General features: G+C 43.6%; 1 protein-coding gene across 1 annotated transcript in view; it reads left to right on the top strand.

Moving 5' to 3' along the window:
- Tnrc6b (trinucleotide repeat containing adaptor 6B) overlaps positions 1–14646 on the top strand; it is a 235908-nt gene extending 221262 nt beyond the window's left edge. The window contains exons 23-24 of the mRNA XM_050128244.1: positions 922–1061; positions 2377–14646. Of these exons, the coding sequence (XP_049984201.1) occupies positions 922–1061; positions 2377–2764 (528 nt within the window). The 3' untranslated portion in view covers positions 2765–14646. The remainder of the gene's footprint in view (positions 1–921; positions 1062–2376) is intronic.
- The last annotated feature ends 1624 nt before the right edge of the window (positions 14647–16270 follow it).

Raw genomic sequence — 16270 nt, 5'->3', positions numbered from 1 at the left:
CTCTTCAGGCTTCCCACTAATGCTGAAAATGGCACCTGGGTTCTTTTTTTTTTTTTTTTTTTTAAAGGATATTTATTTATTTGTTTATTTATTATGTATACCATTCTGTCAGTGTGTGTGCCTGCAGGCCAGAAGAGGGCACCAGACCTCATTACAGATGGTTGTGAGCCACCATGTGGTTGCCGGGAATTGAACTCAGAACCTTTGGAAGAGCAGGCAGTGCTCTTAACTGCTGAGCCATCTCTCCAGCCCGGCACCTGGGTTCTTATGTATGTTAGGCTGTTGTTTACCGCATTACACAGCTTTTAAAGGCATTTCCAGGTGTAGCATTTCTTTTCCAACGAGGTGAACTGAAGTATTGGAATTAAGGCTGAAATAAATATATTTAAGATAGTGTTGCAAAATTAATCCATAAAGTAAATAGGTTTGCTTATATAACTCCTGGGTTGGGGAAGTTATCTATAATCCCTTCAGCATTTGGTCCAAATGCACTTAGTCAAAAAGAAGATGGAAAAAAGAAAAAAAAAGAAGGTGGAAGTATTCCCCACTTTATATGGTCAGAGGAATATGGCAGTGTTGGAGTGATTTGTTTTTGGACTAGGCCAATTTTAACTTGAGTGCTTTTCTTGTCTCTGTGGGGTTATTAAATGAGGAGGTAGTTGATAACTTTGCGTGGTGACTTTAGTTCTTATTTCTGCCTTTTGAGCTCCACAAATAAGCATACACTTGTTTGTTGCTCTCTTTTTAAAAAGCAGGCTTGTTTTATGGTTCTTATGTTTTTACTTTTAGTTATTTTTATAAAGAAACATCTTATTTATATAATAGGAATAATGAACCTCAATCTCCTTCTGTAAATGTCTTAGAATTTGCCTTTTCCATGCCTGCTCCACATCTTAGCTCACACGTGTTGTTACCTCTTAGATTGATGGGTCAACCTTGAGAACGATCTGCATGCAGCATGGTCCACTGCTGACATTCCATCTGAATCTAACCCAGGGCACTGCCCTGATCCGGTACAGCACCAAACAAGAGGCAGCCAAGGCCCAGACTGCACTGCATATGTGAGTACTGTACCCTTCGTGCATCCAGACCGCACACATGATGCACACAGGAGTGCTCTGGCCCCGCTTAACAGAACAATGACGGAACCATGCACACGAGAACCTCAGTCGTGTGTACATCTGCAGATGCTGAGGTGGCCGTCCTTCTTCCTAACTTTGTTTGCATTGTTTAGTGTATATCATAGGCTCAAACTTTGAACTTCAAATGTAAATAATTTGTATAGTAAGTAAATTGTACTGCAAACAAAGCCAGTGTTTATGAAAATTCTACCACTACCTGGACTACCTGGCTTTGTTGGACTTCTTGAGACAGGGTTTCTCTGTATAGCCCTGGCTGTCCTGAAGCTCATTGTAGAATCAGGCTGGCCTTGGACTCATCTACCTGCCTCTGGCTCCCACGTGCTATGGTTAAAGGTGTGCATCACCACACCCAGCCCAAAAAAGAAACTTTTGCATGAAGTGGATCAGGGTCTAACCATTCTCTACCCTGGTGGACAGAAAAGTGTTGACTCCCTTGGGCAACAGACACTGTGACAAAAATCCCCAGAGAACACAAACAAGTGACAGTGAGGCCCCAGCAGCCAGTCCATCCCCTAAATGGAACGGTGCTCTAGGTGCTGGCGCTGGCTGGCCTGATATTAATGGGTGTCATTCTTTACCTCACGTGGAGTTTAAAAAAAAAAAAAAAGAAAAGCTGACATTCTTTTTGCTTTTGTAAGGCTTGAAGTTTTTTGAAAATACTTTAGATTCACAACGAAATTGAGATGATGGGACAACAACTTCCCATAATAATCCTGCCCACTCAATGATGCCTTTCTCCATTATGAGCACCACTTACTGAAACGGCCCATTTGTTAGTTTATGAACATTCATTGGTGCCTGATCCACCAGAGTCCACAGTTTACATTAGGGTTAAGTTTACTTCCTGAGTCACTGGTGGTGGTTAGTATGAACAAATATATGCTGATATATCGAACATCACAACTTTTATGTCCTCTGTGGTCTAGATTCTCTCTCTCTCTCTCACCCCATACAGGTGGACTGGAGATGTAGCTCAGTTGTTCTTGCTTAGCATGCATAAATCCCTAGGTTCAGTCTCCAGTACTACATAAACCAAACATGATGGTGCACACCTGTAATCTCAGCATTTAGGAGGCAGAGACAGAAGGACAGCCTGGGCTATGTAAGACCCCCATCTCAATCAGTCAGTAAGCAAGCAAGCATGTAGTCCATGCAGTGGCAGAGGGCTGGCAGCAGTGATGCCATGTGTTCTTCTGGTCTCTGAGATCACATTGCTCTCTTCCTTTTCCTCCAGGTGTGTGTTGGGAAACACTACCATCTTGGCCGAGTTTGCCACTGAAGATGAAGTTAGCCGCTTCCTGGCTCAAGCTCAGCCGCCTACACCTGCAGCAACCCCAAGCGCACCTGCCACAGGATGGCAGTCACTGGAGACCAGCCAGAACCAGGCAGACCCCGTTGGACCTGCGCTGAACCTTTTCGGTGGGTCCACCGGGCTCGGGCAGTGGAGCAGCAGCACTGGTGGCAGCAGTGGGGCCGATCTTGCTGGCACTTCCTTGTGGGGTCCCCCAAACTATTCTTCTAGCTTGTGGGGAGTTACGACGGTGGAAGATCCCCATAGGATGGGCAGCCCTGCTCCTTTACTACCTGGTGACCTTCTAGGAGGAGGGTCGGATTCAATCTGAACTTAGAACTTTCAACTCTGACCTCGTGACCTTTTTTTGGAACAGCAGCAGCACTAACTTGACCTTTTCGTTTTTTTTTTCAACTTGCAATAAATACATTTTTAAAAGGAAAAAAGAAAACGGAGAGAGAAGAAAGGTGGGTCATTGACAGACTGTCTGAGCACATAGTTGCCTCCCTTAAAACTTCAGTTTTTTCGTTTGGAATATGAATCCAAAAAGAGAACATATCACTCTTGAAATACTTGAATCATGAACGCCAACCTAGAAAGACAATGTGAAGCAAGTACACATACCATTTAAATTTAAACACAAAAAAAATTAAAAAAAATTAGTTTCTAGTTTTTCACTTTTTTCATGTTATATGGAAGTTGTTGCTAAGAAACATATATACTGAAAAAAAAAATAGCTTTTTAACTTTGTTTGCACTGGGTGTGTTTCCGTCCTTAGGTCTACCATGTTTGGGTGGGAGGGAAATTCAAAAGAATTGTTGGGGGAGGGGGGAGGGAAGACTTGACGGAGCCTCACTTTAAAAACAAAAACAAAAAAACTTTAAAAAAAAAAAAAGGAAAAATTTTGTGATTGGCTGGTTGATAAATACCAGTGTGTTCTGGCACATGTAACTGCCCAGGCATGCTCGTTCTGGTATGTGTGTGCACGTGTGTTCATGTGCATCTGTGTGCATCCTCCTCTGTCTCTATGTGTGTGCCTGCGTCCTGCCTTCCTCATCTCACCCCACCCTGATTTCTCAGAAAGCTGCATTGCTGACAGTTCGCAGGCTGGCTGGCCGGCCATCTGCTTTTTATTTTTTTTAACTATGAGAACACAGGAGCACAGGGGGCTGCTGCAACTCAAGCCACTTCTTCGGGCTGCACTGAGACGGAGGGTGCTTTTCAATGAGAGCAGTAGCCAGAGCGCGAGGTTCCCCAGCCTTCCCTTGACCTAGCAGCAGAGCGAAGCACTGCCAAGGCCAGCAGTCGGCGGGAGGTACCTCTCAGAGCACCTGTTGCTCACTTCTGTGCTGTGAAATAAGCGGCCGCTGAGCACACGGGAGTTTTAAGTCCCAAGCAGGCATTTTTTGCTACTTTGAATGAGAACAGAAGATTCCGTAATTTTTAAATCGTGTGATGTTTCAAAAGCAGAAAAGCTGTGTTCCCACTTTACAAGTGATCAAGTGTGAGAATTTTTTATAAGGAATCAGGTAATGCAAATTAAATATTCTTATTGGTTCTCGTTATCATTTGAGGAAAACGGCAAATTGTGAGCAGCCTCCTGGAAGCAGCGCAGCTCCTCCCTCTCTGCTCCTCTCGCTGAGCATTACCTGTGCCAGGCCGTGGCGTGTTACAGCACCAGGCCATCACTGACAGAAACGTTTACTTAACGAATGTTCTTAAACCAGTGTGTACTTCAGGCTTTTCCCCTTGTTTCTCTGTGTTGTGTTTCCTGTGTATGTGGTTTTGCTTAGGCAGAAATAACTTAGCAAAGACTTAAGTATTGCACCTTGTTTTGGTTTTGACCTCTTTTATTTTTCTTTCTTGTAATGTTTTTTTTTTTTTAATTTTGGTATTTAAAGACTTTTTTTAAAAAGCATCAATGTAGTAGTTCTCTGGGCCGAACAGGAGGCAATGTTTAATCCACAGTTATCAACAACATGTATGTACTATGTTGGAATCAAAATATATCAAACTGCTTATTGTAAAGAGAGTAAAAGCAAACCTGAAGGGGAATCCTTACATACAAAATAGACGGTGGGCGGGGGGTGGGTGGGGAGATGTGTGCGGGTAACATGCTAGCACTTGTGTGGATATCCCAGTCTGCTCGTACTGTTTGTTCAACATGAAGTGCCGACATTCTGTACCAGCAATTACCTGCCCATTCCAACCCCTGGTGGGAGCAGACCTCTGCTGTCCTCTGTGACTTGCTGCTATTGAGGACAAGGGAGTTTTTCTTTCTTTAGCATCTTCAGTGAAGGATACAACAATGCCTAATGTATTTGACTTTCAGCTTGTGTATTTGTGTAGGTGGGTAGGGTGATACGGATAGGAAAATGAAAAGCAACAAAAAAACAACAAACAACAAAATTGTGTTAAGTGGCTTTGTGAGACAGTGAGTGGGAAATTCTGTCCTCCTCTCGGCCTACCCTGTTGAGTATAAACCTGGCTTCAGAAGAGATTGACAGGCTTTGTTCCCGTGGGCGCTTGTGCTTGCCAGTCTAGGAGCCCTGCAACACCTTGTTCACAGGGACTCTGCCTTCCTCCTGCTTTCTGGTTTCTATCACCACCATCCCCTTCCCACCTCTGCCCCTACAAAATGTCTCTTTCCAGCCCCACTGACTCTTAGTGTTGGAACAGAGCTCTGTCGTGGATGGTGATGTCCAAGTGAAGTGCAGCTTATATTCAGATATCTGCAGACTGAAGGCTAAATCTTAGCATCCCCAGACTCCCAAGAGCCTATGGGGATTGTCCACTGCCGCTCTTGGTTCGTTCGTGGCCCTGCCTGCCCTCTCCTCCTCCCCCTCCTCCTCTTTATGCCTGTTGGGTCCTTGACCTGCACTATGGCTTAGTTGAGTTCCTTACGATACTACGGTGAAAGCCGGGTGCTAGAGCCCCTCTTGTTTACAAGACATAATGAGGGATTTGAAATATGTAAAAATAAACACGAGAAGCTAAAATGTTCTTCCATCATAAGCTTAAAGGGAAAAAAAACGTAAAAACTTTAAAAAAAAAAGACCAAAAAGTGCGCGTGTATATATATATATATATATACACACACATACATATATATATATATATACACACATACATATAAATATATATTTTAGATGAAGACTAACTCTGGGAGCATTTAACAGTGTTTTTGTTTTGTTTTTAACATTTATTTTCCTGCTTTAAAATTTGCGAGCATTCTCAGGAATTCTAGGGTAGGCAGCCAGTTTTTTGAAGATGGTTTATTTAGCCGTATCTTATCCTAATAGACAGCTGTTTCTTTCCCGTTAGTAAACTTTTACAAGTTCCTGAAACTTCAAAAAGTTTAAATGATTTTTACTTACAAAAATGTAAAAAGAAAAGTCTCCAAATGTTATTATCATACAGGGGGTCACACATTTTAAGATACATAGAAATATTTTTTAAAAATTAACCAATTTAGCAGCAACAGGTAAATTCATTTTCTTAAAAACTGTGGGAGAAGAATCGGGTTCTGTGAGCGCTGTCATGGCCTCACTTGAGACTATGTATACCTGAATGGGCGGGTGTTTGGTGTACATGAGTAGGATTGCCATGACACTGTTAACTTCTTCTAAGGCTGGACTGACATCTCCCCAGTCCTGTTTATATTCTCCGATGCAACCCTTCTCCCTGTCTCTCCAGCCCCATCAACAAAAGAAAGGAATAAAGGAAGAAAAAACAGCTTAAGAAAAAAGAATTGGCTCTAAACTGTGTAAGTAGTGCAGTTGTTGGATTGCTGAGAATCTGTGTAAAGAGTTAGGAAATATTTTAAATAAATCTTAAGTATAAGCATTACTAAAGGGAGATTACCTATGGACTCTTCTGTTCATGAAGAATGTCTGTTTCACCTCCGTCTGCTACAGTAGGAGAAAACAGAAGAATCTGACAAGGAACGAGTGGTTTTACTTTGTTTTAGCTCCCAGCTACTGTTGTGCTTGTTTTAAACGCTGTTTTGAAGATCTGCTGCTTACTGTCCCCATCCTGGGTGGTGGAGATGTGGAGTGTTTCCTTTCTATTTCAGTGATACTGAATTCTCCTTTTGTATTCCCTCCTGGGGCCAGAAGTCGTGGCCACAGCTTCTTTCAAACTTTAAGCTTCCCAGTGGGAAAGAAACTCCAGCTCCACAGGTAAAGTGAATGGGTGGGGTTGCTGCCTGCATTCTCTGAAACCGCTTTAGTGCCTTCGTACATACACCCAGACATCCTAAGTAGGGGACAAGTGTGTATGTGCATGTGGTCCAGTCACTCCACAGTTAGTAAGATACTTGCCTGTAAAGGAAATTGGAGTGTTTCTGGACAGGCCCCAAAGGCAGTGGGCTAAATCAAAATTAAAAAAAAAAAAAATTGAGGAAGTTAAATACATTTTTTTGTCTGATAATGTGGGATGCCAAGTTCTTTCCTATGTTGTGTGCCCTCCATAGGTGCTGACTTTTCCTTGTGTAGAAGGGTGGCAGTTCCAGTGATGGGGAAAGTGTTTTTGTGCCGGGCCAGTGGAAGAAGGCTCCTGCTTCTCAGCTTCTGTTTTCCTGTCTTCCTCCTGCCCCTCCCTTCTTCCATTTGTCACCTTTCTGGAAGCTTTTGTTAGTGATTGGCAGTGAGCTAAGAAGAGGATGTGGTGAGGGTATCTAGAAGGTAGAAAGCCTTCCCTTCCCATGGTATTCTTTAGCAAAAACCCTGTCTACCAAGACTTTAGGTGACTTCGTTCTACATGAAGATCAATGAGCATACCCTTCCAGCACGTTCTGGCATATATACCGAGGCTTGCTAGTCACCACTATTTAGATTTGTTTTGTGCACATTATAAGCATGTAAGTGTGAGCTTTCTGTTTTATACTAGGTGGGTTTTGTTTTATTGGGTTTTTGTTTTGTTTTGGTCTTGTTTTAAATGACTCCCCCACCCCAACCCCCATGCCCCGACGGTTTCTTTGTGTAGGCCTGGCTGTCCTGGATCTCGCTCTGTAGACCAGACTGGCCCCAAACTCACAGAGATCCACCAGCTGGCTTTGTTTTAAATTATTGGTTAGTGGTAGGTAGACGTATATATGTCTCATGAGCATCACAGACTTGTTTCTGTCTACCATATGAGTAGCCAAAAGAAAAGCACAAGTGGGGGAAAGAGTTGTCTTCCATCACTCGGGAGAACCTCTGCTGCCGATGAGACCCAGTGCCATGACCCCATTTAAGGGTTGAGAAACAGGTCTCTGGTACCTTGTTTGGGAAAAGAGAGAGAGAGAGAGAGAGAGAGAGAGAGAGAGAGAGAGAGAGAGAGAGAATTTTCTGTCTCTTCTCTCAGCCCTTAATCCTTGAACCTTATTTTTCATTTCCAACATTCTTAAGAATGAACTTAGCAGTACAGCAGTGCTAATTCATAAAACAACAGACTCAAACTGTATTCTCCCTCAGTGTCCCTGTAAAACATCACCTATGTGTTGGCATTCAGTTAGTTATTTATAGCCAACAGGATTTGTATCGCAATGGCTTGTGTTCTAAGAATTTTCCCACTTCCGTTGTGAATGTAGCATGTTCAAACTTGAATGTGATCTAGAAGATTAAACGTGAGGGGAGAGAGGAAGGGGGAAGAATTCCTGCTAAGAACTCGGAAGGGCTTTCCCAGTGTACCTACCAGAGACTGAACATCAACTTCCTGCAAACATCTCTCTTCTCGGAGTTTGTGGTGCTGGAGAGAGAATCCAGGACTTTGCCTACACTAGGCACTAGGCGAGCACGCTCTATGCCTGAGCCACACAGTTCCTCCAGCCCTTCTATCACTGTTACCCTCTTCTTAGAAGGGATGTGGTTTGTGTAGTGTTAATAGTCAGATTCTTCTTCGACCTCAGATGCTGTGTACTTTCTAAATTATTTTCTCATATTCTGCCATTTTGACTCTTAGTGTCTCTATGCTGAGCAAAACGTGTGCACCAAGCCTGCTCTCCTGTCCAGTTTCATAGGGCATTTTCCGCAGGCCTGGCTACAGTAGCCATCTCTAAGATGAGGCACAGCGAGTCTTTGTATAAAGAAGGTCCCTTTTTTCCCTGCCCCCTTTTGAGTTAAAATTCAGCCTATACAGCCCTGCCATTTGTTGTTTTGGATTAGAGTTTTTTATTCTACATATAAGGTCTTCAACTAAGAGCAGAGGCACAGTCTTAGCTGTGGTTGTTTGTTTGTTTAAAAAACTTTTCTTCAGTGTTTTTGCCAAATCACAGCCTGTGTCGGTACATTAGCTACACTTCCGATGTCACTGCAAAGAGAAACCTTGCTCCACGATTGTGTCTGTCTGCAGCTAGGGTTATTCTAGCCAGTGTGCAACTGTCTGTCTTTAAATCCCGATGGCCATGCAGAGAACCTTCGCTCTTGATCTACATCATCAGTCTATAAGAAAACAAGAATGTTCCCAGAGTTTGTGTACTCCCTGTAACAATGCCCTCTAGGCTTATTGCCGGTGCCAAAGTTACGCTGTCATCAGAGATGATCATCATCAAAAAGTGTTTTTATTCTCAATCTTAAATTTGACACGGGATACCATACCTTCTTTAGATTTGAAATGATCGACTTCAAGAATCTAAAAATACAGTAATAATAAAACTAAACAGTGGTCCAGGTTTGATGACACACACTTTAATCCCAGCACTTGAGAGGCAGAGGCAAGTGGATCTCTCTGAGTTCAAGGGCCGCCTGGTCTACATAACAAGTCTCACAGAGACTGTCTCATAAAGCAGAAATTGAATATCAATCCTCACTAAACTGCCGACAACATCTTCCCCAGTCCACACTGCCAGAGGAGGACATAAACAAGATAGAAGAAAGTGAGAGGCACTAGTCAGTGGAGAGCTAGCTCCTACCAGGTCAGCATCTACTCTGCCCCTTGTGGATGGCCATCCTGACTGGGTCCCGAGCAGTCGCGAAGTATTTTCCATCATTTGAATGACTTGGGGCTTTTTGTCATTGTTGGTTTTTTTGAGACAGGGTTTCTCTGAAGCTTTGGAGCTTGTCCTGAAACTTGCTTTGTAGACCAGACTGGCCTCGAACTCACAGATATTCACCTGCCTCTGGCTCCGGCATGCTGCCATTTAAAGACAGTAGCCACCGCCGCCCTGCTGAATGGTTTTTAAGATAGTAGCAAAGTGACAGAAACTGCTGATGTTTGCCTCTTGGCATTTAAATAGCTCTTTCTGGTAAGGTGGGCCCATGGCAGGAAAAGGGCCAGTGGCTCTGCAGAGCTGAGATTGTTCCTCATGACAGATTTACCTTTCTATGGGCGGGGACAGGCCAGGTACACTTTCATAAACAAGTGTTCTTTAGTTTTCATGCTATAAGTAATCAGTACTTCGGAAATAAACTCCCAGTTACAGTTGACCCATTTCCAGCCAGTATCAGTAAATTGGGATGACTTCTTCCAAAAGGGAAATCCTTCCTTCCTACATTTCTTTCCCTTCCTGACTTCCTGGACCTTCTGGTGGGTTATTCAGTTCTTCTTGGGCCACCAAAAGGGTAGCCCTCTCCTGGGGGTTGTAAAGGGACTGGAGGCAGATGAAACAGCCTTACTTTTGTGACTGGCCTTAAGGCAGGAAAAGGTGGTAGATGCAGAGTGTGTATGCCAAAAACAAAAGGGGGGATCTTTATGCAAAACTAAATAGACCCTTGGGAATCCTTCAAGAGAGGTCACATACCTTGTAAAGGTAGGATGGTCACTCACCAAGTGATAGGTTTTAGCTTGAAACTTCTTTTTGCCAGAAGTTTGGGGTTATGTTACAATAATTGTGTTTAAAACACTACCCCCTTTAATTCTTTCCAAGGAATCTCTTAAGTGTAGTTCTTCTGAATGTGCCTTTGTCAGTCCAGAGACCAACCATGGCCTGTCAGTCTCCTGGCAGCCCCAGGGACAGCTGTTGGATTTTCATGAGCGTCCATTTTGCATGGTGTGGTCATGCTAAAGGGATTCTGGGTCTTGGGCCTGGAGGTTATGAGCAAGGCTCAGGTTAGTCCAGTACAGGTCAGCTGTCTACATCTGCATTCCCTAGTTTGTGTGTGTGTGTGTGTGTGTGTGTGAGAGAGAGAGAGAGAGAGAGAGAGAGAGAGAGAGTTAGTTTCTGTAAGCACTGGAGCAATTGGAATGAGGTGATTTTGGTGACCAGTTCATGCATGTAAAGAAGGCATTTCTGGCTTTGCGTTGCAGAAGGTGCATTTTTTCACCCTCTGCCTTAAGAAGCCACGGTGTTCTCAAATGCAAGTCACAGCAATGTTGTTATTTATGTGAACAGGGTATTTATTGCATGCAAGAAAAAAGGTTTTGAAAGAATTGAGACCAGTGTTTAAAAAAGAAAAAACTCTGAAATCATATTGTAGTTCTTGAGATCTGTTGTAGTTAAATCTAGAGATGTGTAGTCTCTTTGCGTGTTTCATGTTGGTTTTCAACGACCCCACCTCTCCCACTCCGTATCCAGTGGATGCCAAGGGCCCTGTCCACCACCCTCAGTTCCTCCGCAGAGGAAAGTACTCTCCTGGGTTCCTTCAGCTTCCTTCAGGAAGACAGAGGGAGGCTGCGCTCACTCCTGGTTGCCTTGGGATGTATTGTTATGCAAATGTGAATTTCACTAGAGGTTGCTGGGTTCTTGAGGGGGTTTGTTTGTTTTGTCAACAAAAACAACAAAAGGTCCAGACGTGGTCATCCTTGCTCCTTTTTGTAACCGGAATTTGTAACTATGCATTTTCTGAAAAGGGGAAAGGCGGGGAGAGGGGAAAGAAGTCGATCTGCATCTTTATGTTTTTCCAGTTTCTGTGTCCATGGTATCCTCATGTCTGAGAGGGAAGCGGAGGAGAGGCTCGCCAGGTCAGCATAGTGAGGGCAAAAGGGACCTCCCAGATCCTGCCCTTTGGCAGGTCTAATTTCGAAGCAAATGCTGGGGGGTCTGCCATGCCTGTCCACCATTGTGGTGCAGGACTCTTGGTACTGGCCATGCAGTGTTAACCCAGGGCAGCCGTGGAAGCTTACAGGCTCCAGTATTCTCTGAACTCAGAACACTTTCAAGCTCAGGAAACCATGCCGCACTCTGCTGACCTGAGAGTTCACTTTACATCATTCTGAAAACTCCTTCTCTTATACATTTCTTTGTTGTTAATCATTGTGAATGGAACCATTCCTAATTATGAGCTGAGAAAGAGGGCTGTTGCCTGCTGTTGACTGACAGGCAAGAAAAAAAAAAAAAGGCTTCCCTTCCCTGTTCTCTATCCCTGATCTCTGCTTTCCTGTACTGAACTGGTGGTGCAGTGAGGTGTGGGGCACCGGAAGGCCTTTGTACTTCCTCTTCTTTGTTCTAACAATTCTTTTGTGGAGTTGGACTGTGATAAATCATGGCACCTGCATTGCCCTGGTCTAGGCATTATTACAACACACAGTATCAGAAGCAAGAGCCGTTTAGCCTGTATCGTGTTTTCCACAGCAATCTCTGTTATGTTCACAGTACTGTAACGAGTGACAGACTTGATCACAGTCTCCTTGTGTCTGTGCGAGGCTGCACAGGCATAATCTTATCAGGGTTCCAAATCTGCTCGATTGCCTTTAAACAAAAGCAAAACAACAAGAAAATCCTGATGTTTCAAGTGTCTGACACAAAATGATACCTCAAGGTATATTTCCCCTGCAATGTAACCCCTTCACTCCTCTCTCCTTTTCTGACATCAGTGAGCTATTCTTTATAAAATACGGATGTGTAAATAACCAGATAAGTCTTTGAAACATTTTCTTTGCTGTGAAAATAACCCTAAAATATGATGTTTGCATTTTAAGCCATCAGAAGTTTCAGATCTGAGTTCTTGTTGAAGAAGAAAAAGCAGAACAGGTCAGTGGGGTAGCTCTGGGTTTGTGGGATGGCTGTTTTCTCGCAGTGTTGCTCCCCCCCACAGCACAGGACAGCAGACCACTGGCTATGTGTGCCCTAACTAGGTGCCATCTAGTCCAGCACCAAGGCTCTTTCACGCGTCCCATCCCCTCCAGGGACTTGAGTTCTCCACCCCTTTTTGTTCACGAGCACACACTTCTTTCCCTTTAGTGTGGTTCTTTAGGTCCCTGTAGAGTTAGTCCCTGGTACTGCAGTCTGTCCTGTGGCTTTTTCAGCAATGCTCTGGAAGTATGTTTCTTACTTAGAAGAAAACTGAGGAGACCCTCAAACAACCCTGAAAGCCCTGTGCATACTCAGATCTTCCTCCATGCTGTTTACAGTGGACATTCTTAGGGGAAACACATTGACACCTGCTGCTTGTGAGGGCCTTGACTGCTGCTGCCCTCCTAGACCTGGGCTCCCACGAGACAAGGTTAGAAGACTCCCTCTTTTATCCCGCTTTAACTCGAACCCCTATCTGTCAAGCTCTTTAAGTGTCCTCCCTGATCTTGTTCAGTGACGACTTCCTTTGAGGGAAGAATCTTGATGAAAGTACATGGCCATCCCCTGCCCACCTTCTGACTGGCACCGTCCCGTCCCCTTGGATTTTACTTCTGTAGTTTGTCTGGAGGCCCTTGCCTATCAGTGTGCTTCCTCTTGTCGCTGGGGTTCTGCCTGCCCTTGTTTTTCTCTCTGATGTTCCCAAAGGGCTTCGCTGATGTCTGCACCTCTTTCCTGGGCGTCCCCTTACTACACCCTTTGCACACACCAGTGACCAAAGTGTATGCAGTGGTCTCAACACAAGACATCAAAATGGTGCACGCACCTCTAGTGTGCTCACAGACATGTGCACAAGATTCTGCACCCTTGGCCTTAATTTCAGCACGACTTAAGGTGCAGGAACATTTTTAACAGGTTAAAAAAAAAAAACTTCTGGGAGGGAAAATAAAGCAGATCCAAGCGCTCAACCACGCCCACTCCCTGACTCCCAACCATCTGCATCCACCCCAGCCCTGTTCTGCGCAACCAAAACCACCAACAAAAAGCAACCTGAGGAGAGGTTTCTGGACTGTTTTATCTTTCTCCCTTTCGACGGAGATACAAATGCTGCTTTGGGTTCCGTAATCCTAGGGGGCTATGTTTACATAGTGAAATTCATTCTACCAAATCAGGAAACCGTGAGTGGGAGACCCTTCAGTAATTGGTCACTGAGGCTGAACCAGAGGTGAGAGGACCTGGGGCTGTAGCAGCAGAGGAGAGATCCTATTTAACTATTGTGATACCTGGTTCACTCCTTCCTTCTGCTCTCAGTGGCCCTCTTTGCCCCTTTAATCAAAAGGTTCAGAGAAAGGCACTGGAAGGAGGCTGAAGTTTTAAGAGGCAGCTTTCCATCTTTGCACACAGACGGAAGGGACCGTGAAAAATCCTCTCATTTGAAACACTCAGCAGAACAACCTGTCAAAAGGACTAAACCGCTGCACACGTTGATGCTCTCTGCAAGTTACCTATAAGTGTTTTGTTTTCTTATACTTGAAATCGCTTTTACAATATTATTTTGGTGACTTTCTTTTCTCTCTTCTGATGGGCAATAGAAAATGCAGGTGATAAGTTTTAAGGATATTTGAGGGGAGAAAAGGATGTGGCATTGTCTTTTTTAACATAGAGGTTCAGTCAGACTCCCATATGGTAAAGTTGCTTATCTTACTGGTTTAACGTGGACACAGAAACTAGGCACTTTGGTGGTTCACTTGCACGGCAGGCCGGCCCCCTTTCTATATTTTATTTTACTTTTTTAGTATAGTGGTACTTAAAATCACTGGTTCACTTAAAAAATGTTAAACTCTACTAATGTACAAATAAGCTGAAAAGTTGCATTTTATGTGTATTTTTTGCCATAGCAGGTACTGTATTTTTCATGCTGGATTTCAATATATATATATATATATCAAAAGCAAATATATATATATATATATATCAAAAACAAACAAAACTGAAGGGTGGTGTTTTATCGGATTGTGACAGGTTGAATAATAAGGAATAAAGTCGTAGTCATTTCATTAAAACTGAGAGATGATGTAACGCATATATAAAAGTTTTCTGAAGGGTTTTTTTTTGGGCTTTTAAACAGCTTATTTTGTTTTTGTTTAGTTTTTATTTTATTTTATTTTGGAAAGATATGATTGTATTATGTGCAACTCAGTTGCTTACATTATAACTACAAAATATTTTTGAGTTCCTGGAAAAAAAGAAAAAAGACTAATAAATGTGTTTGGCTGCTAAGCATTTACTATTGTGGTTTCTGACTTTATTCTGACAGCTTGCTTTATTTGCTGACTTCTTCAATATTCTTTTTTTCTCCCCCAACTTTCCCTTCCCATCCCCTTCTGGGTCCACACAAAAGCATGTCAGAAATTCACTATTTGAACTGGGCCTTCTTCTAAACTAAGCTGATCAGTCTGTTTCTGCTGCTTGCTGCCTGTTCCAGAACTGGTGTTGCCTGCCATGGTGCACCATGGGTCATCTTCTGCTATTGCCTGGTGTCTTGTTTATGTTTGCCTAAACACTTCATCCCACACTTCCCAGTGTTCATATGCATTTTCTCCGGTGTTGAAAGTAGGGATTAAAGGCAGGATCTAATCAATGAGCTACATCCACAGGCCTGTTCCCAGGATTCCAGATGTGCATCTTTGACCATGGCATGACTTCCTGTCCTCCCATCGGGCTCCTGTTCGATGCTGTGCCTTGCAGAAGTTACATCCCGTAATGTTAGGAGCATGCTGTTCAGTGTCTGTGAGCTCCACTACATCTCTTTCCTGACACTTCAAGCAGTTCCTGTTGGGTAAAGGGGGCAAATATGGAACCTGTAAACGTACCCTTAACTCCCTGCCACAAGACCTAGACACTGCTCAACTTCCTGCATTTCTCTGAGCCGCGCATTTTGCCACTGCGTTCTCAATTTGAAACCTTTGAAAAGTTGCTGCTACTCAGGAGGTTGAGGCAGGAGGATTCGTTGAGCCCAGGAGATGGACACTAGCTTGGGCACCATAGCATGAATATCTCCCTCTCTTTGGTTTCTTTTTTTAGACAGGACCTCACTCTGCTTCCAGGCTAGCCTGAAATGCTTTATGTAGCCCCGGCTAGCCTCAAATACACCAGTCCTCCTGTCTCAGCCTCTCAAATGCTGGACTTACAGGAACAAACCACCACACCTGGTTTTACCACCGCATTGGCCCAACTGATTTCTCATGTTCAGTTCACTGTCCCCCTTCCAGTTTATATGTCATAGGATACATTTCACAATACAAATCTGATAGTCATGTTCCAACCTTTAGTGACATCCCATTAGAATAACACCATAGCTATCCTTATTTCTAGTGAGGTTTTCACGTGGCTTTCATGTACCTGTACCCCAAGACTCACTGCCTGTCCTCGCCACACTCCAGCCTAGTAACATCTCACTGTTGAGTTGCAAGGCCTCCACTTTGTGTAGAGAAGATAGACAATCCTCATGGGTGATAGGACGTTACAGCAAAAAAAAAAAAAGGTAGTGATCCACATTTGTAATTCCCTCAGAGCCTGAAAGGCCGAAGATGCCCTCGGGCTTGAGGCCAGCCTGGTCCTCAAACATACAAAAAAGGTTTTGTCTGCATTTTTATTACATTTATGCATTTGGATTGGGAGTGTCAAGAAAAGATTTTTCGGGGCTGGAGAAATGGCTCAGTGGTTAAGAGCACTGCCTGCTCTTCCAAAGGTCCTGAGTTCAATTCCCAGCAACCACATGGTGACTCACAAACATCTGTAATGGGGTCTGGTGCCCTCTTCTGGCCAGCAGGCATACATGCAGACAGAATATTGTATACATAATAAATAAATATTTAAAAAAAAAGATTTTTCAGGACTCTGATCTCT

This window comes from Alexandromys fortis, unplaced genomic scaffold (assembly GCF_014885135.2).
Source record: "Alexandromys fortis isolate MF-2015 unplaced genomic scaffold, M_Fortis_MF-2015_v1.1 scaffold_290, whole genome shotgun sequence".
NCBI classification, from domain to species: Eukaryota; Metazoa; Chordata; class Mammalia; order Rodentia; family Cricetidae; genus Alexandromys; species Alexandromys fortis.
The sequence above is the reverse complement of the archived record's forward strand: the minus strand, read 5'-3'. Positions and strand labels throughout refer to the sequence as shown.